We start from the raw sequence: 16,481 nt of genomic DNA on the forward strand, positions 1-16,481 counted from the left end.
GTTGCATCAGCGGGGTCAAACTCACAGAAAAAACTTCTTCAATTGTTAACAGAGAAGAATAAAAGCTAAACGTTTAAAAAGTATACTATATTTTAGGATACTGTAAGTATAAATGAAGATTCAGTTTAATAATTTTAACTTTAACTTAACTGCTCAACATGTAGGTTTAAAATCAGTGCGGTGAAGCAATGCAGCAAATGTTGCAGGAAGACAATATTTAGATTTTGCTACGTTTTTACAGAATTCTCTGCATCTTTGGTACTTTAAAAAAATGATAAGAATCTAAAAACACACATGGTATGGTAAGACTGAACTAAATTATAACTCTCACATTGTAATAAAGTGATGAAACTTGACTAAAATAACTCATTGTTCCCCTCTCTGTTTTTCTTTTTTAACAGTGGCTGTCCTCTTTCTGTCTGCAGCCTCTGTATTTCAGCTTTGACACAGTTACATCTCTCCTTGCTGCATTAACGGGTAATAAAATGACAAACACTGGGCTCAGGCCGGACTCAAATCGAGCTCATTCTTCGTAACAACCTCTGACTTTATGGAAGAAACGGTACTTCAGTAATAAAGCCATAAATTCTCATTCCCCTCACTGCTCCCCATCTTCTTACAGAACAACACTATGAATAAAACATCAAATCATTTGGTTCTGTGCCGCACAATATTCTCTATATGCTTCTCTATGAATAATGTAGTGGCGGGGCTTATTAATATGGGCTTTTCCTCGGCAGTGAGGTAACTCTGCGCTAACAAACAAACGTCGTATTAGCTCTGATGTTCGGCTGCTGGAAGCTGGAATGTGAGCGCAGGTTACATTCGCAGCCGACTGAAAACGGCTCGCTGCACGGTGTAGCTCAGGGCTGTTGCCAAGTAATCTAACGGCAGCTGAGCTTTTCTGCGTCTGTCATCCCACAATAACTGCAACAACAGCAGCATAGATCTACAACGGCCTGCGCACTTATTGCCATTCCTGGTAAAGACGTGTAAAAAAAACTTAAAATTTCCATGTTGGGTCACAGTAGCATCATCTCATAATGAGGAAATCTGCAGCAGGTCTTGAACTGAAGGATTTCCTGACTGCGGTTGACGAATGCAAGATAAACACGAGTCCTCATCCACATGTGCTTGGCATTATTACAATTGTTTTAAATCTTTGCAGTATTATTGTTATTATGAGTGAGTTGCTGCCATCTTGTAGCCAATTTACTACCTCTAAAAATGTTTAAGAGTAATAAAGAGATCATTTTGAGTCTAGTTTTGGGAAGTTGTGCAGCTAGAGAAATTTTTACTCTTCCTTTTTTCCTTTCAGACGGTTGTTATGATGCGAAACCATGGTAACGTCTCAAAGACTCAAATAATATCTGAACTACGACCCCAAATCACACAGGAGTTGAAAAGAAGGAGTCGTGGACGCAGGGAGAGGAGGAGAACATTCATGTTAGGTTTTATCACGAAATCTTGACAAGAATTTTGATTTATCGTTGTATTTATAAATTTCAATCAATAACGTTTAAAAAAAACAACAATACAAAACTGACAGTGTCATCTGAAATTATATTTTTACTATTTCAAATAGGAATGTTTTACCAATAATTCTGTTTGTGGTGCTATGAATGTTGTGCCACTTAGTTACCTAAAAAAGTCGTAATAAGTAGTTATTTTAATCATCATTTTTTTTTTTTTATCACAATAGTAACACAAAATATTGCAATAAAATTCTAAGTCCATATCATCCATCCCTAGTTCATGTATGAACGAGAACAAAGTCTCTCTGCTCGGCTTTCTAACTATAAGGCCAGACAGGGATTTAAGGAGAAGCAGCAAAAGCAAATGAGGTGGATTAGCAGTGCTGACCAACAGCTGATGTTGTCATCCAGAACATGTCAGATAGCAACAATGTCTTCAGTCAAAGTTCAGTCAGAGGCTGATATGAGTGACAACATTATTTAGTGATATATTCTTGAATTGAACTGAAGACCAAAACACATCTGGAAATGTGAATGGCATGTGCTCTTGTCTTTCCCATTTTGAAAAGTGGCTAAAAAATTATCTTATTGAATCTTATTTCTACCTAATGGAACTATGAAGTTTGAATGTTCAGAGTATAAATGAAAAATTCTTTTGCCACATTTAATTTAGACCTGTTAGAAGGGCCAGTGTATGAAACAACCACTGATTAACAAAGGTATGTATACGTGCTGCAATAGTAGATTAATTTATTCAGGGTTTTTCTTTTTTTATTACACAGAGTGCAGCAAAATGTGGATGCTGCTGTAGCTTTATGCCATGAAGGCTGCATTTTTCTAATGGAAATTTCCATCCATCTTCCTTGAGCAATTCATTATCATAAATTTCACAATATATCTCATAGTGGGGTTTACAGCAGCACCAGCTACTGTTACTAGCTCAATTTATTATTCAATTAATTTTCAGATTAGTTTGTCATGTAATTTTGTTTACAGAGTTTCTGAAAGTGACTTTTTTGCACTGATTTACTCTCAAAAGCAATTTGTTTTCTACGATATGGGAGTTAAGAAAAACAAGCTTTTGATAGAGAATCTCTCTCTTGAGGTAGAGAGATGTGTGCACACATTCATAAATTAAAATGGGCAAATAGTGTGTTTGAATTGTTTTTGGTATTTAAGTGTTTACCCTTAATAATCCAATAAAAATAAATACTTCTATAAGCCTCAGCCAAGGTGATAATTTTAACTTTTGTGGCGTATTGTGGCGACGTCAGATTGTGGTTTCTCGACACACGATACAGATACGGTTTCTTTCCACATGAAAGAAACCGTATCTGTTACTCTCCGCTTTTAAAAAATACTAGTCTCGCCATGTGTGCTGCATTCAACCAAAGCGTGATGTATTTTAAATCTAGATTGTGCACCACCCATTCAAACTCGCCCTGATCCTGCTGGCTCTTTGCGGGTGCAGAGGCGCAGCACAAAACTGAGCTGTTCCAAAACTGCGTGGTTGGTCAATCAGCAGAATCTACGGCTCAGAGCACACTGATGAACCGCTTCAGTGATTCAGTAATATCCAAACTTAAACAAAGACATCACTCCTCATGTACGAGTTCTTTTATCTATTTTTCTGACATGCCCACAGAGTTCTGTGTGTGAGTCCTTTTTCAGGGTTTTAGAGATATCCAACAGTGAACTGAACAAAGATATGCAGCATCTTTTAAAAGTCTAAATTTTAGCCATTTCACACGGCAGCGCAGCAGCTCGCTCTCAGTGAAAGAAACAAGAGAGGTTAGAAATCGAAGCACATCGCTTTGCTTCAGGTGCCTCTGCCCGGGTGGAGTAAGTGATATTGATTCATACCGCAGAATGGGGAGGAAGTTTGTTTATTGTAACTGGCAATAAGACCGAAAATAGCTAGAAGGGGAACTCTAAGGAGAAAGGACGCCTCATCAAACGTTCTTCAAGAAACAAAACTACACCGCAGATTAAGCTACATCAAGATGCGGATTAATCTGATTATGAACATTTACATAAATGCTGTTGACGTTGTTTTTTTACATTTTATTTTAAACAGGTTCAACCTGCACACTCTTCTGTAAAGCGGACAGCATACGTAATCAGGGCGTGTGTGATTGTTCCAAGAAGGAATGCAGCTCCTCTACAAATACTTTAAAATATAACAGCATGAAATGACGGCAAAGGAAAGAAACTGAGCTCACATCAGATTCCTGTTTTATGTTGATTTTAACGTCCCTTTCATGGCTCATAAATTATTACTAGTTATTGTCTAACATGCCTATAAGATTAGCTTTTGTTGTAGAAGCAATCTTGATCTCTGAGATCTCCTACAAAAATAAAAAGTGGGAACAAAAACATGTGGTGAGGCGTCATTTTCATATTACAGCGCTCGCCTGTGGAACTTTACCTTATATTAATATCTGTAGTTGTTTTTCCACTTTCAAAAAAACTTTGCATTGATTCGTTCTTTTTTTTCATTTCTTTTTGCTAGAAGGATTTTAAAACATATTCTTTTAAGAAATTAATTACATGTTTAGTGTTGTTTACCTTATTGTTATTAGTGTTTTGTTTTTGTTGATGTTTGGTTTTTGTTGCCTCCTGTTTTTATCTTATGCAAATCGTCCGGCATTGGCCTTGTTGTGTGTGAAAAGAGTCAGAAGAATAAAGACTAATTGATTCAGTGAGAATACCTGCAGGGGATTCTTTGTCTCTCCAACTGAGGCTGGATTCTGAGACTTGAAAATTTCCATGACTTACTGACACATTTTTTTTTTTCCATTCTGCACAAACCGAAGCGGAAAAACAAATTTGCAAATTGTTGGTTCTTCCATAACTCTCTGATGCGATTAGGGAAAGAGAAGTAAACCAAGTATATGCTTTTAATAAAATATTACAAAATTACTAATCATTCATTTTGTGCTATAAATTTGGGGATTGATACAGTTTAAAGAATAAAGCTACTATTTCTTAAGCCATGCATCTGCTCATAGGATGATAGGATACATATTTAATTTCAGTTTCAAACCTCAGATCACCTCTCCTTCAACTAGAAATTATGTCTGTATCAAAAATATTTAATCATATAAGCATACAGTAATACACTAGATCTGATGGTCTGTGTAAGGCTGCAATTGGATAGATTTTTTTATGGAAACAGTATTTTGTACTGTTTTATTTTGTTGTATTTTAACATAGTCGACCAATACACAAATATTAGAAAATCCTAATGTGATACGTTTGGTTTCATCAGCGCTGGGGATAATGTCACATCTCACTAAAGTGCTTTCTGGTTCCAAGTTAGGGAAACCAGTGGGATTTGCTAATCGATGTGGTGCTAATTACTGGAGGCAATGCGAGCCAATAATGTAATTATTACCTTTTTCTAAATTCAGAAACTAAAAGGGAAAACATTCATAAAGATGATGCGCAGGACTGTTTGTGCTGCTGTCAGAAGTCGTTATAAGCGCATCATATTTGCAACTTTTACGACCGCCGACAATCCTAGTCGAGTTCTGACTTCAAGGGGCATTGCTGTTGTTAAATTTTGACTGGGAGCTCAGAAAATCCTGTTGTGGTTTATGATGCAGGCCTGAAACAGTTGCTGCAATATTTTGGGTAATTTCTTTTCTACAGATTGAAAAAAAAAGAGAGAGGAAAAACATAAAAATTGTTTAGGAAAAACTAGTTTGATGCAGAAAAGGTTTCACGTGTATCTAACCACCAATCCGTTGTAATCTGCATGTGTACGTGAAAACCTGGTCTAACCAGGCGGCCCCTCCGAAATACAGACCTGCTGGGGGTTGTTGGAAAAAAAAAAAATCCACCAGTAACTCAGGAAAGATCCGGATGCAGCTTAAACCAGATGCTTTTTGGAGCGCACGCCTTCTGGGGGTCACGCTTTGAAACAACCACACGTAGCGTCACAGACACCAACTAACCTGATTGGTGGAGGTGAAGTCGAGGCCTGCCTCTGCCATACCCAGGAACATGGTGTCCCCGTCCAGCTGGAGAGAACAAAAGCAAGAGAAACAATGTCAACAAACTGAAAAATCAAACACAGCAAACAGAAAGCAGCCAGCCTCCAGTGAGATGGAGGTAACAGATTAACTGGCAAGCAGTCAGAACCATTTTCTGTCTGCACTTCTTCTGATACTGAAGGCCCTCTTGTAGTCCGTGTGTGTCTTGAAAAAGGTTCATTTTATAAAATAGGTTTTATTTTTCAAACAAATTTAACTGATAAACAGAACCCCACAAAGGAGAGCGAAGCAGTACATAAAGTGCTCAATAAATTGCACGTCTAGTTGGATGTTTACCAAAAATCTCTTATCAAACAAAAAGACTGTTAAGTTCCACACCAGTCTTAGTTCTTCAATTTCTCTAGTGGCATGCAAAAATGTTTCTTAATCTGAACGACGGCATCTTGTTCAAAGGAGACACCACAGCGTTAAGTCAACTAGCTGGTAATTTTTATTTTCCAACGAGCCGAACATAAAAACATATTTGTTATAACTTACACGGGACATTTTTCTCAGTATAGAGCCTGACATTTACCAAACTTCCTCTATTACCAGAACCACACTTCCTCCTTCCTTTCCATTTGTTTTAACTTGTCCAAAGCTATTAATGTCACGTGTTATAAGCAACCAACACACATTTAATGCTAGTCAGCTCATTAAGAGGTGTTAATGAACACAGTAGAAGAGTGTTTTAAACTAGAGATTCATTTCACCTTTTTCTTTACCTCATGTAATTCAACTGATTTCATACCAGCTATGCATCAACTCCTACCCACCTTGTGCATTTTTCATATCCATTTTGACATGTTAGTCATTTTCAATCTACTGCAAGGACATTTAGTTATATGCATCAAAGTAACAGTATTTACCACCAGGAGGCCACTTAGACTTGTTTTAAATTGATTATTAGTCAAAATCTGTCATATTTCATGAGTCAGTTGGTCTACATGGGAATCAGAAACACTATCGATGAAAATATGCACTTATAATATCGACCTCGTTAAATTAAGTGAGATTGCCCCTAGGATGGACTGGTGTTCAGGACGTATCCTGCTTTTCTTCCAATGAAAGCTGGAGCGTAGTCTGGATGGATGTGAAATGTCCAATTTATTCGCATCATTTATGAAAATGCTAAGAAAATGATACGCACAAAATTGTTTTAGTAGAAGGGCAGGAAATTGTTTGTTTATGGGTTTCTGTTGATGTAGAAAAGGACAAAGGTAAAGTACAAAATGAACAGTTATTTGTGCTGTTTTAAAAACAACAGTAATATAATGATACAAAGAGGTAAATAAATATATAGAAAAGGCAGCTTTGACGTTCTTATATGAGAACATAAAACCTTTTCACTGTTCTGCTCTTTATACAGGAACAGTAGCATAACAAGCTGATTTTAGATTAGCAAATAGATGTTCGCCAGCAGCATCAAACCATTGTTATCTTAATATAAAGTATCCACACCATGACTCTGAGTTTTTCCCCACCAGAAATATTTCTGTCTTTTTGTAAGTCACCTGAACAGAAGTGGTCAGAAGGGGCTGAGCTGCACTTTGCTGCTTCATGCTTCAAACAGAGAAGGCTTTATTCACTTTCTTCATGTTGGAAAACTATAGCAGTTTCTGAAAACTTTACATTTCAGAAACGTGGAATTTCCTGAACCAGCAACCTGACAGTGCTTGTTTAAAATATGAAACAAGAGGTCAAAGTCTCTACAGTCATTTAGGATGCGGACGGCTTGATTGGAAAGTAATCAAAAATTTTTACTTAAATATAACCAGTTTCTACCATCACTCACAATCTTAAAGTGACTTGTCACTACTTTAAAAGGTACCAAATGCCACAATCTATAAACAGCAGTATTACATTTATTGATTTTTACTCTTGAAGCCTAACTTCCAACCCAAAGAGAGGCCAAACAAATCCATATTTGCATGGTGAGCCAAATTCAAATAATTCGCGGTATCCTGGGTACATAATCATTGTTTCAGTTGACAAACACAAGAGGAACATTTGAACAGGTGGGCAGAAGCAAAGCACTGACTTGTGTACACACACACACACGCCTACACACACACACACTGGGGTGGACAGACAGGTGTAGCTGCCCTATCCATTCGCCAGCTGTTGGGTATTATGCAAACGAGGTGTAGAATTACAGAGCAAACAGAAAGCCAAAAGGAACAAACACACACTGTGATGGACAGGATGTTGGTTTGGAGCATTTACAGTTAAGTTTTAGCGCTCTACGCAGAACAGTTTCACATATCAATATAATAACAACAATAAGAGGAACACGCACATTTTCCATCCCTCTGAATCATTCTGCTCTCAGCGTGAACGTCTATACAGAGAGGGGAGGGAGGAGGAGAGCGTCTGACCTCAGTGTTGAATAACTTTCCTCCATTCACTACACTTTCAACAGAGCCAGTCACACAAGACTTCTAGCAGAAGATCGCACAAACCTTGTGGAAAAATAAAACTCTAAGAAATCCTAAGTAAATAAAGTCTGCTTCCGATCAAATCTATGGCCCACGTACATGCTTTCAGAAATACCAATAAAGACCAAATCTTTAATATTTGGTATTTCTAAATCCCAATTCACACCACTTTAAAGTCCAAAATGTCCCAGTTATTTGGAGCTTTTGTTTACATTCCACGTTACAGTATGGCAATATTTCTAATGTTTTCAAAATGACAGACAAAAAGACAATTGATATCTGGCAATATTAGATTTAAATTTGTGCTATTGGTCTCTTTCTTTCTCTTAGCCATATGCAGAAAAAAAAACTTATGAAAAATGGCTCAAAAACAAACAAAAAAAAGAAATAGTTCATGGATTAATGTTAGATTGAGATTTAAAGCTATGCGACCGCAGCAAAGTAGTTCTCCAACTTGACCAAGCTGCTGCTTTTTTCTGAAACACAAAAAACTTAACAACATATAGCTGCCGATGTTACAATACTCTCTTCTCCACAAGCCATCATAAATACCAAATGCTGAGCTTTTAAGGATTATTCTGTCATTTTATCTATATTATATATATTATCTAAAATTGAACAATACCTTCAGTAAATCACTGATGGCCATGATTATACTCTGCTTCTCGTATCTTTATATTTCATCTTCCACTGTGTTTTAAACTAACACTAAAAGTATCATGAAGAACATGATACTCTGACTGCAGATTTCCTCAGTTAACTTTATAAGTACCATAAACTCAAGCTCTTAATCCCAGTCAGACTTGTTGCTGTTAAAGTCAGAAACAGTTTTGAGAAGCATTCAAAACAGTTTTTCTTTAATTTTCCAAGTATCTGCTTCAAATACCCACTCACTTTGTGAATCCAAAGCAGGAAGATAGTAACATTGCGTAGAATTTGTTTTATTTGTGTTATCATCCCGGTTTGCCCTCATTTAATCGCATGTTTTCCTGATATCATGCAGCTCTACTGTAAACTATCTTTGACTCTTATAAATGCTTATGACGCTTTCCTTTTATAGGTCAATATGAGATTCACATGGACTGATCATACACTACCGTATTTTACAGTATTACAGTATATAATAAGAAACTTTGAACAAAAAAAACTATTACATAACTCCTTATTGATTAATACAAGGATGATCAGCGGGTATAGATGGTAAAATCTGCTCCCAGTTATAGTTTTAAAATGGTATTAATAAAGTGATGGTGGATTTATCATCATAAAGGAAACAAGACGTAGATTTCTTTCATCGGGAGAATATGATGGAAATGTTTGTTTTTGATGTTTTTTTGCGGTTTTGAAACGAGTTTTGAAACTCGGCATGCCTCGATACCAGTAAGCGGCTCATGTCTGATCATTTCAGATTCAGTTTTTTCCCTGCTGCCTCATTTCCTGTGTAAGAATGTTACAGAGCTGGTAACAGAATGTGCTCAGAAAGAACCTTCAGTCCAGTAAGACCAGCATGAGCACATGCCCAAAGCTTCTTCAGAACCAGTTAAACCTGCCTCTGATCGGGGCCAAAGGTCAACCTGGTAAACAAGAACAAGAAATCTGTCAGGAAGTCAGAATATGTTCACTTCTTGGGGACACACTGAACCAGAATCAGGCAACGGTGGCAAACATACGTGAAGCTCTTGCAATAAACGTTAAAAGGCCAGATATGGTTCTGAGCAGAAAAAATTAATAACAAGCAGCATTTAGTTCTTCCTTTCAAACAACATAGACGGAGGGAAACCCATGAACTTGAACTATACACTTAATCACATTCAATTATGTAATTTCCCTAAATGTATTGGTAAAGAAAAATAGAAGCAGTTTCAGAGTCCCTTAATCAGATTGTATCAGGGTGCAATTAGAGTCATTTGCCGAGAGTAAACGAAATGGAAATGTGTTTGTGTAATCCCAGGGACAAATATAGGTCTCAACTCACAGTAAGAACCATCAGAGGAGAGGAGAGCAGAAAGAATGGGGACAGAGGAAAAAAAAGCCAGAAGAGAGAAACAGTGATGATTTCTTTTCAGTGAGCGCTCAGTGAGTGGAACCTATTACGTTCCTCATTAACTCAGAGGGACACGAGGACAGAGATGGATCTCAGTAGCTGTCACTTCCTTTAACTTTACATCTGCCCACTCCACACTTTTGTTCGAATGACGAATCTAAAACCAGTACCGGTTTAAATATTAAAAGCTTTTTAATGTTGAAGCCTCACTGCTTTATGTCTTCTGTCATATCAGTTAAGTAAATGTTTTTCTCAAAGCACGTAGTTGGAAGTGCTGGCACCAGTCCTGCTTTAAAAAAAGGAAAAATGCTATTTTAATAAAGTGTAGAGATTGCTCATTTTGGACTCTATATCTTTTATTGTTTTATGTTTATGTGTAATGGGATTAGACAAGATGAGTTAAACATACTGTCTTTTGTCTGCCTCTCTAGTCCATAAAAGACATTGCCAAAAGGACTGTTTGGAGAAGTGAATCAACTCTGTTTTACATTAACATGATATCGACTGATATCTGTGACGCATCAAGATTTCAAAAGTAACAGTAGTTGTGTTAACTAGATGCAAGTTTTTGACTTTAAACACAATAAAACACAACTACAACGAATCCCCGACTATCTGTGGATTTTTCTGTGGGACATGACTCCAAATTATTTTTTTAAAAATTAATGTTTTTTTTGAATATATCTAAAATATTCAGTAGGAAACGCAGCTTGGGAGACTGAAATACCTAGCCTCAATGCTACATGGCAGGCTACAGGCATTAATATGTATATTAATATTTGGTGTTTGAACTATTAGAATATAAGTGGTGGTAGAGAGAGTCACTAGTATGTGTGGAATGTTAGCTAATACTGGGGGAGCATTTTATCTAAATTGTAACTTCAACAGATGCTAAAACCTAAACTAATATTAAGTGGAAGCTTCACCCTATTCAGATTATTGTAATTTTCTTTTCTACTAGCTAAGATATCAATTTCTAGTTATTTAGAGTAGATGCTAATGTCCCTAAACCTACTTCCCTCACAGCTTTCCCTCAAAGCTGAAAGCTGGGTCTTTTTCTTCCCCCCACATACTTTCCCAGGCTCTGACAAACTCATTAATCCCATTTGTCACCTAAACTTACTCATATCCACAGTCACAGCAACAATTAAAAAGTTTAAAACAGCTAAAGTTGTGACAATCAACCCTGGACACGAACACAAAGTTCGGTTCAGCTAGCAGAGACGCACAGAAACCAAAAGGAGGTAACCGAGGAGGTAAAATGAAAGAAAAAAAAATTCCACAACAGCTTTCTCCAACCTTTCGCACAAAATGGTGCAATTGTGCAGTAGCTTAGCTCTGGTCCAGTGAATACTTGGGAATTTCTATCGGTGTCATTTGTGCAACAAAACCCTTTCACATGGAAACATGATGTTGTTTTAAAAATCCTATGCAAATATATTATCAACAGTGATGCAAAATTGTAACATTTAGGCCTCTGTGGGCAAATAGGGACATTTTCCAGCCAGACAATGTTTTACTTTATTTTAAACTTAAAATGAGGCAGCAGGTCAAAACTGAAGCAGCATTTTAGCTTGATTTTGAGCATGCTGCAGTTTTTCAATAAAAACACGTGGCTTCGGGTGTTGTTCATTGTATATATGATTCAAAAATATACTTTGCATCCTTTAATTATTCATGAAAGAGCAACATTTTTATCAGTACTCACTTTGTATCAAATCTTTGAGCAAGAGGACTAAAAAAAGATTGCCTGTGTTTTGTAGTAAACCCGAATTACCTCTCCGCTCTCCCTCCCCATGCCTATCTCTTTCTCTCCCTCTCATATCTCTGCAGCTCACTCCATTTCTGTGTGTGTACGTCTGTATTTGTGTGGGTAAAGCAAAGGTTTGAATAACAAGCAGCCCACTAAGTGGGTCAGGGTCGGAGGAAGGGGGAGAAAAAAGGGGAGAGAGAGACTATTAGGATGACAGACAAGGACAAAGGGGGGGGAAAGAGAGGAATACTGCATATCAAGGAAAAGAGGAGAGAGAGAACAGAAAAAGGAGGAGCCGCTGAGAAATGGAATGTGCAGTGAGTGAGAGATGGAGAAAGAGGTAAAGGGCGACTTTATGTGAGCAGAGTGATACAGAGTGAGACGATAGGATAAAAATGGAAAGAGTGTGATTTTACTCCATTTCCCAGAAACAAGACTGCGGTCTGGTTACCTCTTGAGCTAAATCAGGGTACTCAGAAAAGCTTTTAGAAAGGAGGAGAAAAAAAACAACAAAACTAATTAACGGACATTTTATTCCATCAGAAAATGTTTCGATTGAGTCATATAATCTGAAATGAGAGGTAAGACGAGGAATTTCTATGTGGCCTCGCAGCTGAAAGCATCTTCTTTAAAAGCACAAAAACAGACAATTAGAAGCTTGAAATAAATGAAGTTGTTAAATGACTTTGCAACATGTCAATCATGATAAAATGTCTTATAGGGGGAGAATATTTGCAGCACTTAACTTCCTTTTGCACCAGAGTGACAATTATGACATATTACTAAATGTGTCCAAAATGCCTTATTACTTTCAGCACTTTAAAGGTTTGGGTTATGTGTGGGACCGGGATCGGTGGATTTCCTCTGACTGAGTCGACTGAGGAAATGAATCAACACAGAAGACTGTACAATGAGGAATAGATGGAGAGAAAAAAGAGTCATGAGTGGCTTTGTGAGTGTGGAAAAGGCAGATTCACCCAGCTGTGGTGGTTCAGTTCAGCAACTGTTTATCTGTCTTATCTGTGTCACCCTGACAACAATATAAACATGGTTTTATTGGCTAAATGTATCCACCCTGGCTGTAAATCTAGATTGGATGTGCATGGGCAAACACTTTTCTGTATGTGCAGAGGGGAGGAGAAAAAAAGGACGACATTTCTTAAAACGGAGCTTTAATCATGAGTTTAATTATTTTTGAGCTAACTAAGTGGTTCACATTTCAACAGTATGTTTACAGTGAAACCCAATCTAAATTAGTTTTTGCTTCTTGCAGTACGACAAGTCTCTGTGATTTCCTCCCAATCCCCGCCCATGAAAATTAAAGTATAATGTTTATTATGACTGATAAAGGTCTGCTTAGTTTCGGTGGCAGCTTAAAGATCTTCTCTTATGCCACAATTAATCATCTACTCAGATGGTCACAAATATGTTCAGATGGAAAACACACTCATACTGCTACTCAAGCCAGTATTTTACCAATTTAAGTCAAACAGTTTTCACCTATCAAGAGGAGAAATATTATAATCTGTTAGCAAAAGATTAAAGATTGTTCTTTGTGTTTGCTTAATTTTATCGGTTTTATTAGCTGGGATGGGGTAGATGCAATCCGGTATTGTTTTTGGACATGGACATTCTTGGACTGGATGTCAGGCTAGTGGCACTGATCCATTCTCAGTGGCTCTGTGTTACCCCAAGTGACCTAAAGCCCAAAAAAATAAAAAAAATATTGCATCTGTCCCAAGAAAATGGCTGGGGCCTTTATTGGCTGTTTTTCAACTTATCAGAAACACAATACAATCCTTATCAGAGATAAGCATCCTGGGTGCTACCAGGAAATGCTCTTTGGTGTGGATGCTGTTACTGAAAAAAGGGGTTACTTTTAGTACTGCGAAGAGCTTAAAATGAAGTAGGAAGAACATGTGAGAAACGATTAAAAAAACATATTCTTTTTGAGAATATGTGGTTCATTCAGGCTGTTAGAGAGCACGACCTTTCATTAGATAACAGGAAGGATGAGTGTATATAACTGGATAATGCTAGAGCGTATCTTTTAGCCTCTGTCTGGGAAAATGCTGAATTTGGGACTCTCAGTGGCACACAGAGAAAAAATACCTCCCAGCTATTTTGAGTTAATCAACTTGTAAAGCCCCTCATCTGGCAATGTGTGCTCGAGCTCCCAATGAATGTGTGTTTATCAAACCTGTTGAGCTGTGGTGCTCCAGATGTGCATTTCCCCCTCACAGTTAAGGTCAGGATTCACATTCACGACTGAATACACATGAAGCAGCTGTTCAGGTGCTAGCCTTGCCAACCATGCTAATCGCTAAAATAAAGTGCTAAAGATGGTTTGAAGTGTCAAATCTGTTGTTTATTTTAAAATATTCTCAAAATGCTACAGTCACAGCGCAGTGACTGTATCACTTGCCTAATATATTAAATTAGAGTTTATGAAAAGTAATTGGAGTCAACTAAAATCAGTACAATAAAAAGCCTGAGGTCAGAAACTAGCTACAAAATAAAAAGAAGACATTCAAGACGCTTACATATGGTATATAAACAATATTTCAAAAGTTTTTTTTTAATAAATTTTGACAGATTTACCAGGTTACTATTGTTTTTGTGTGTGGACCAAGCAGACAATACCTGCTGGCTGCAGAGGTGAGAAGTCTCTGCATGGTCTTCTTTGGGTATAGTTTAGTGTTAAGATAAAGAAAATTGATGAAATCTATCTGCTATCTATGTTGCAAATATTTTGAACTTTTAAAGTTGTTCCTGTAAGTTGCTTTACTTTATTTATTGAAGCTTTAAACTTGTAAGGGAAATATATCAAATTTGGAAATGTTGGCAGCTTGTTGGAAGGCTTTGACACACCAAGAGGGTCTAAAAAACACACAAAAGACGCAGAAAGATCATATTGTTTTTGCCGGATGGAGGATTCAATCTTCAAAGATCACACCACTCCAACAGGAAAACGAATGAGCACAACATCCATATTTTCAAAATAACTCACCAAGACATCCTACATCTTCTCAAGATATATATATCAATGAATATATGGGTATACTTATAGACATATGCTGTCAAAATTCATAATTTATGGCTATGCATACACAAAATGTGCATTTCATCATAAAATGTATTAAGTCATGCTCTCTCGCTCAGGTCATAGTAGGAGCGACAGTCAAGGCAGACAAAGTGAGAGCAAAGGACAGTTTTTGTAAAAAGGTATGAGAACTATAGCATGTCATATAACAATATTCATTCTTTTTATTATTGGCTTTATTGAACAATCTTGCAATTCCCACACCCAGGCCATATAAAAAAATAGCCTCTCTTAGCAGAAGGTGAATTCAAATGATCACCCAGTAATTTTGTTTTAGCTGTTTTACCAACATTTTCACCCCCAATGAAGTCCTACTTACAGATAACGTTCTGAAGTCTGATTGTCCCCCTCTCCATTTCCATCCCGACAGACTGCAGCTCAGATTTAGCAACTCTACAACTAAGATGGATGTGAATAGGCAGAAAGCTTAATTTGTAATTATTAACACTGTAAGCATATTTGGTTTCACGTTATCAAGATCAGGTCAGAATCCAAATAAACAGGATCAGAGAAAATCTAATGCTAATTTTAGAAGGATTTGTCTTGTGCAAAACAGAGTTACCTATTGTTTTGCACAAAACAAAGAAAACATTGGCACGAATCATCTTAACAGGAAAACTTCCACACCAATAAAATGCGCGTTTAACTGATATGGTATCATTATTTGAACAAGATAAGCTAACCTGATGTCTTCTGGGTATATTTTGGTCATCATATTGTTTTGAAAACAAAAAGTAAAGGTCAGCTTATTCCTCAAAGTAAGCTGTGTGTTCTTCTAATAGTTTGTCACTTGAAACATGTAAGTTCAAAGAACTTGCTGAGTCTGAAATGCACTTCTTACAAGAGCATAAAGTTTAAGACTTAAAACAAAATAATTTGTTTTTGAGGCATATTGTGTTTGATTGTCCCAGAGAACAAGCAGATAAATCAAAGAAGTGTGAAAAATAGTTTAAAGGGCAAAAGGGTACAAGGAAACAGGCACAACTTTACAAACTCAAACTGTGGCAATGTTGTTTCAATCTATCCACAGCAATTAGCACTTCGCTACAACAGCTATGATGGCATGATTGAGAACAAAAGCCGAGTGCTAGAGGAAAACAGGCTCCAACTATTTCCGAATAACGTTGCTGGAACAGATCCAATCTTGTCCGCCACAAGTTAATTGAGCCAAGTCATTGTCACAAATACGGCGCACACAAACACAGAACAATGCGGAGATGATTGCGGCATGTGATTTGATTGCAATATGTTTGTTTTGGAACGAAAATCCTGATAATTAGTCTGTTCTGGCAGCACACTGTCTCCGCCCATCTGTTCCATTTGGCACCCCTCCACCAACAAGGAGCCCCTCATCGCTCCGTCCCCGAGACTTAACCAACTGAAACGCTTTCACACAAACCGGCACACAAGCAGCAGCTCTGAAGCTCTGAAAGCAAACCAATCACCAGCAAGCTGAAACGGGTGAGGGACGGGGAGATGAGTCTGGCGAGATTTTTTTTTTTTGGTGGGAAAGACTGCCAACATGGACAGACGGACGGACAGATTGACTGGTTGTGTTCTGATAGATAATTAGATAAAATGCCGGCACTCTGGCTGGATAAAAACTTAAGGGGGGTACAGTAGAAACATGA

At 37.3% G+C, this 16,481-nt stretch overlaps 1 protein-coding gene across 2 annotated transcripts in view; it reads right to left on the reverse strand.

The window, feature by feature from the left end:
- tox (thymocyte selection-associated high mobility group box) overlaps positions 1 to 16,481 on the reverse strand; it is a 53,809-nt gene that overhangs the window by 28,547 nt on the left and 8,781 nt on the right. For both annotated transcript variants that reach the window (XM_032566185.1, XM_032566184.1), the window contains exon 2: positions 5,435 to 5,500. In XM_032566185.1, the coding sequence (XP_032422076.1) occupies positions 5,435 to 5,500 (66 nt within the window). The remainder of the gene's footprint in view (positions 1 to 5,434; positions 5,501 to 16,481) is intronic.

This window comes from Xiphophorus hellerii, chromosome 6 (assembly GCF_003331165.1).
Source record: "Xiphophorus hellerii strain 12219 chromosome 6, Xiphophorus_hellerii-4.1, whole genome shotgun sequence".
NCBI classification, from domain to species: Eukaryota; Metazoa; Chordata; class Actinopteri; order Cyprinodontiformes; family Poeciliidae; genus Xiphophorus; species Xiphophorus hellerii.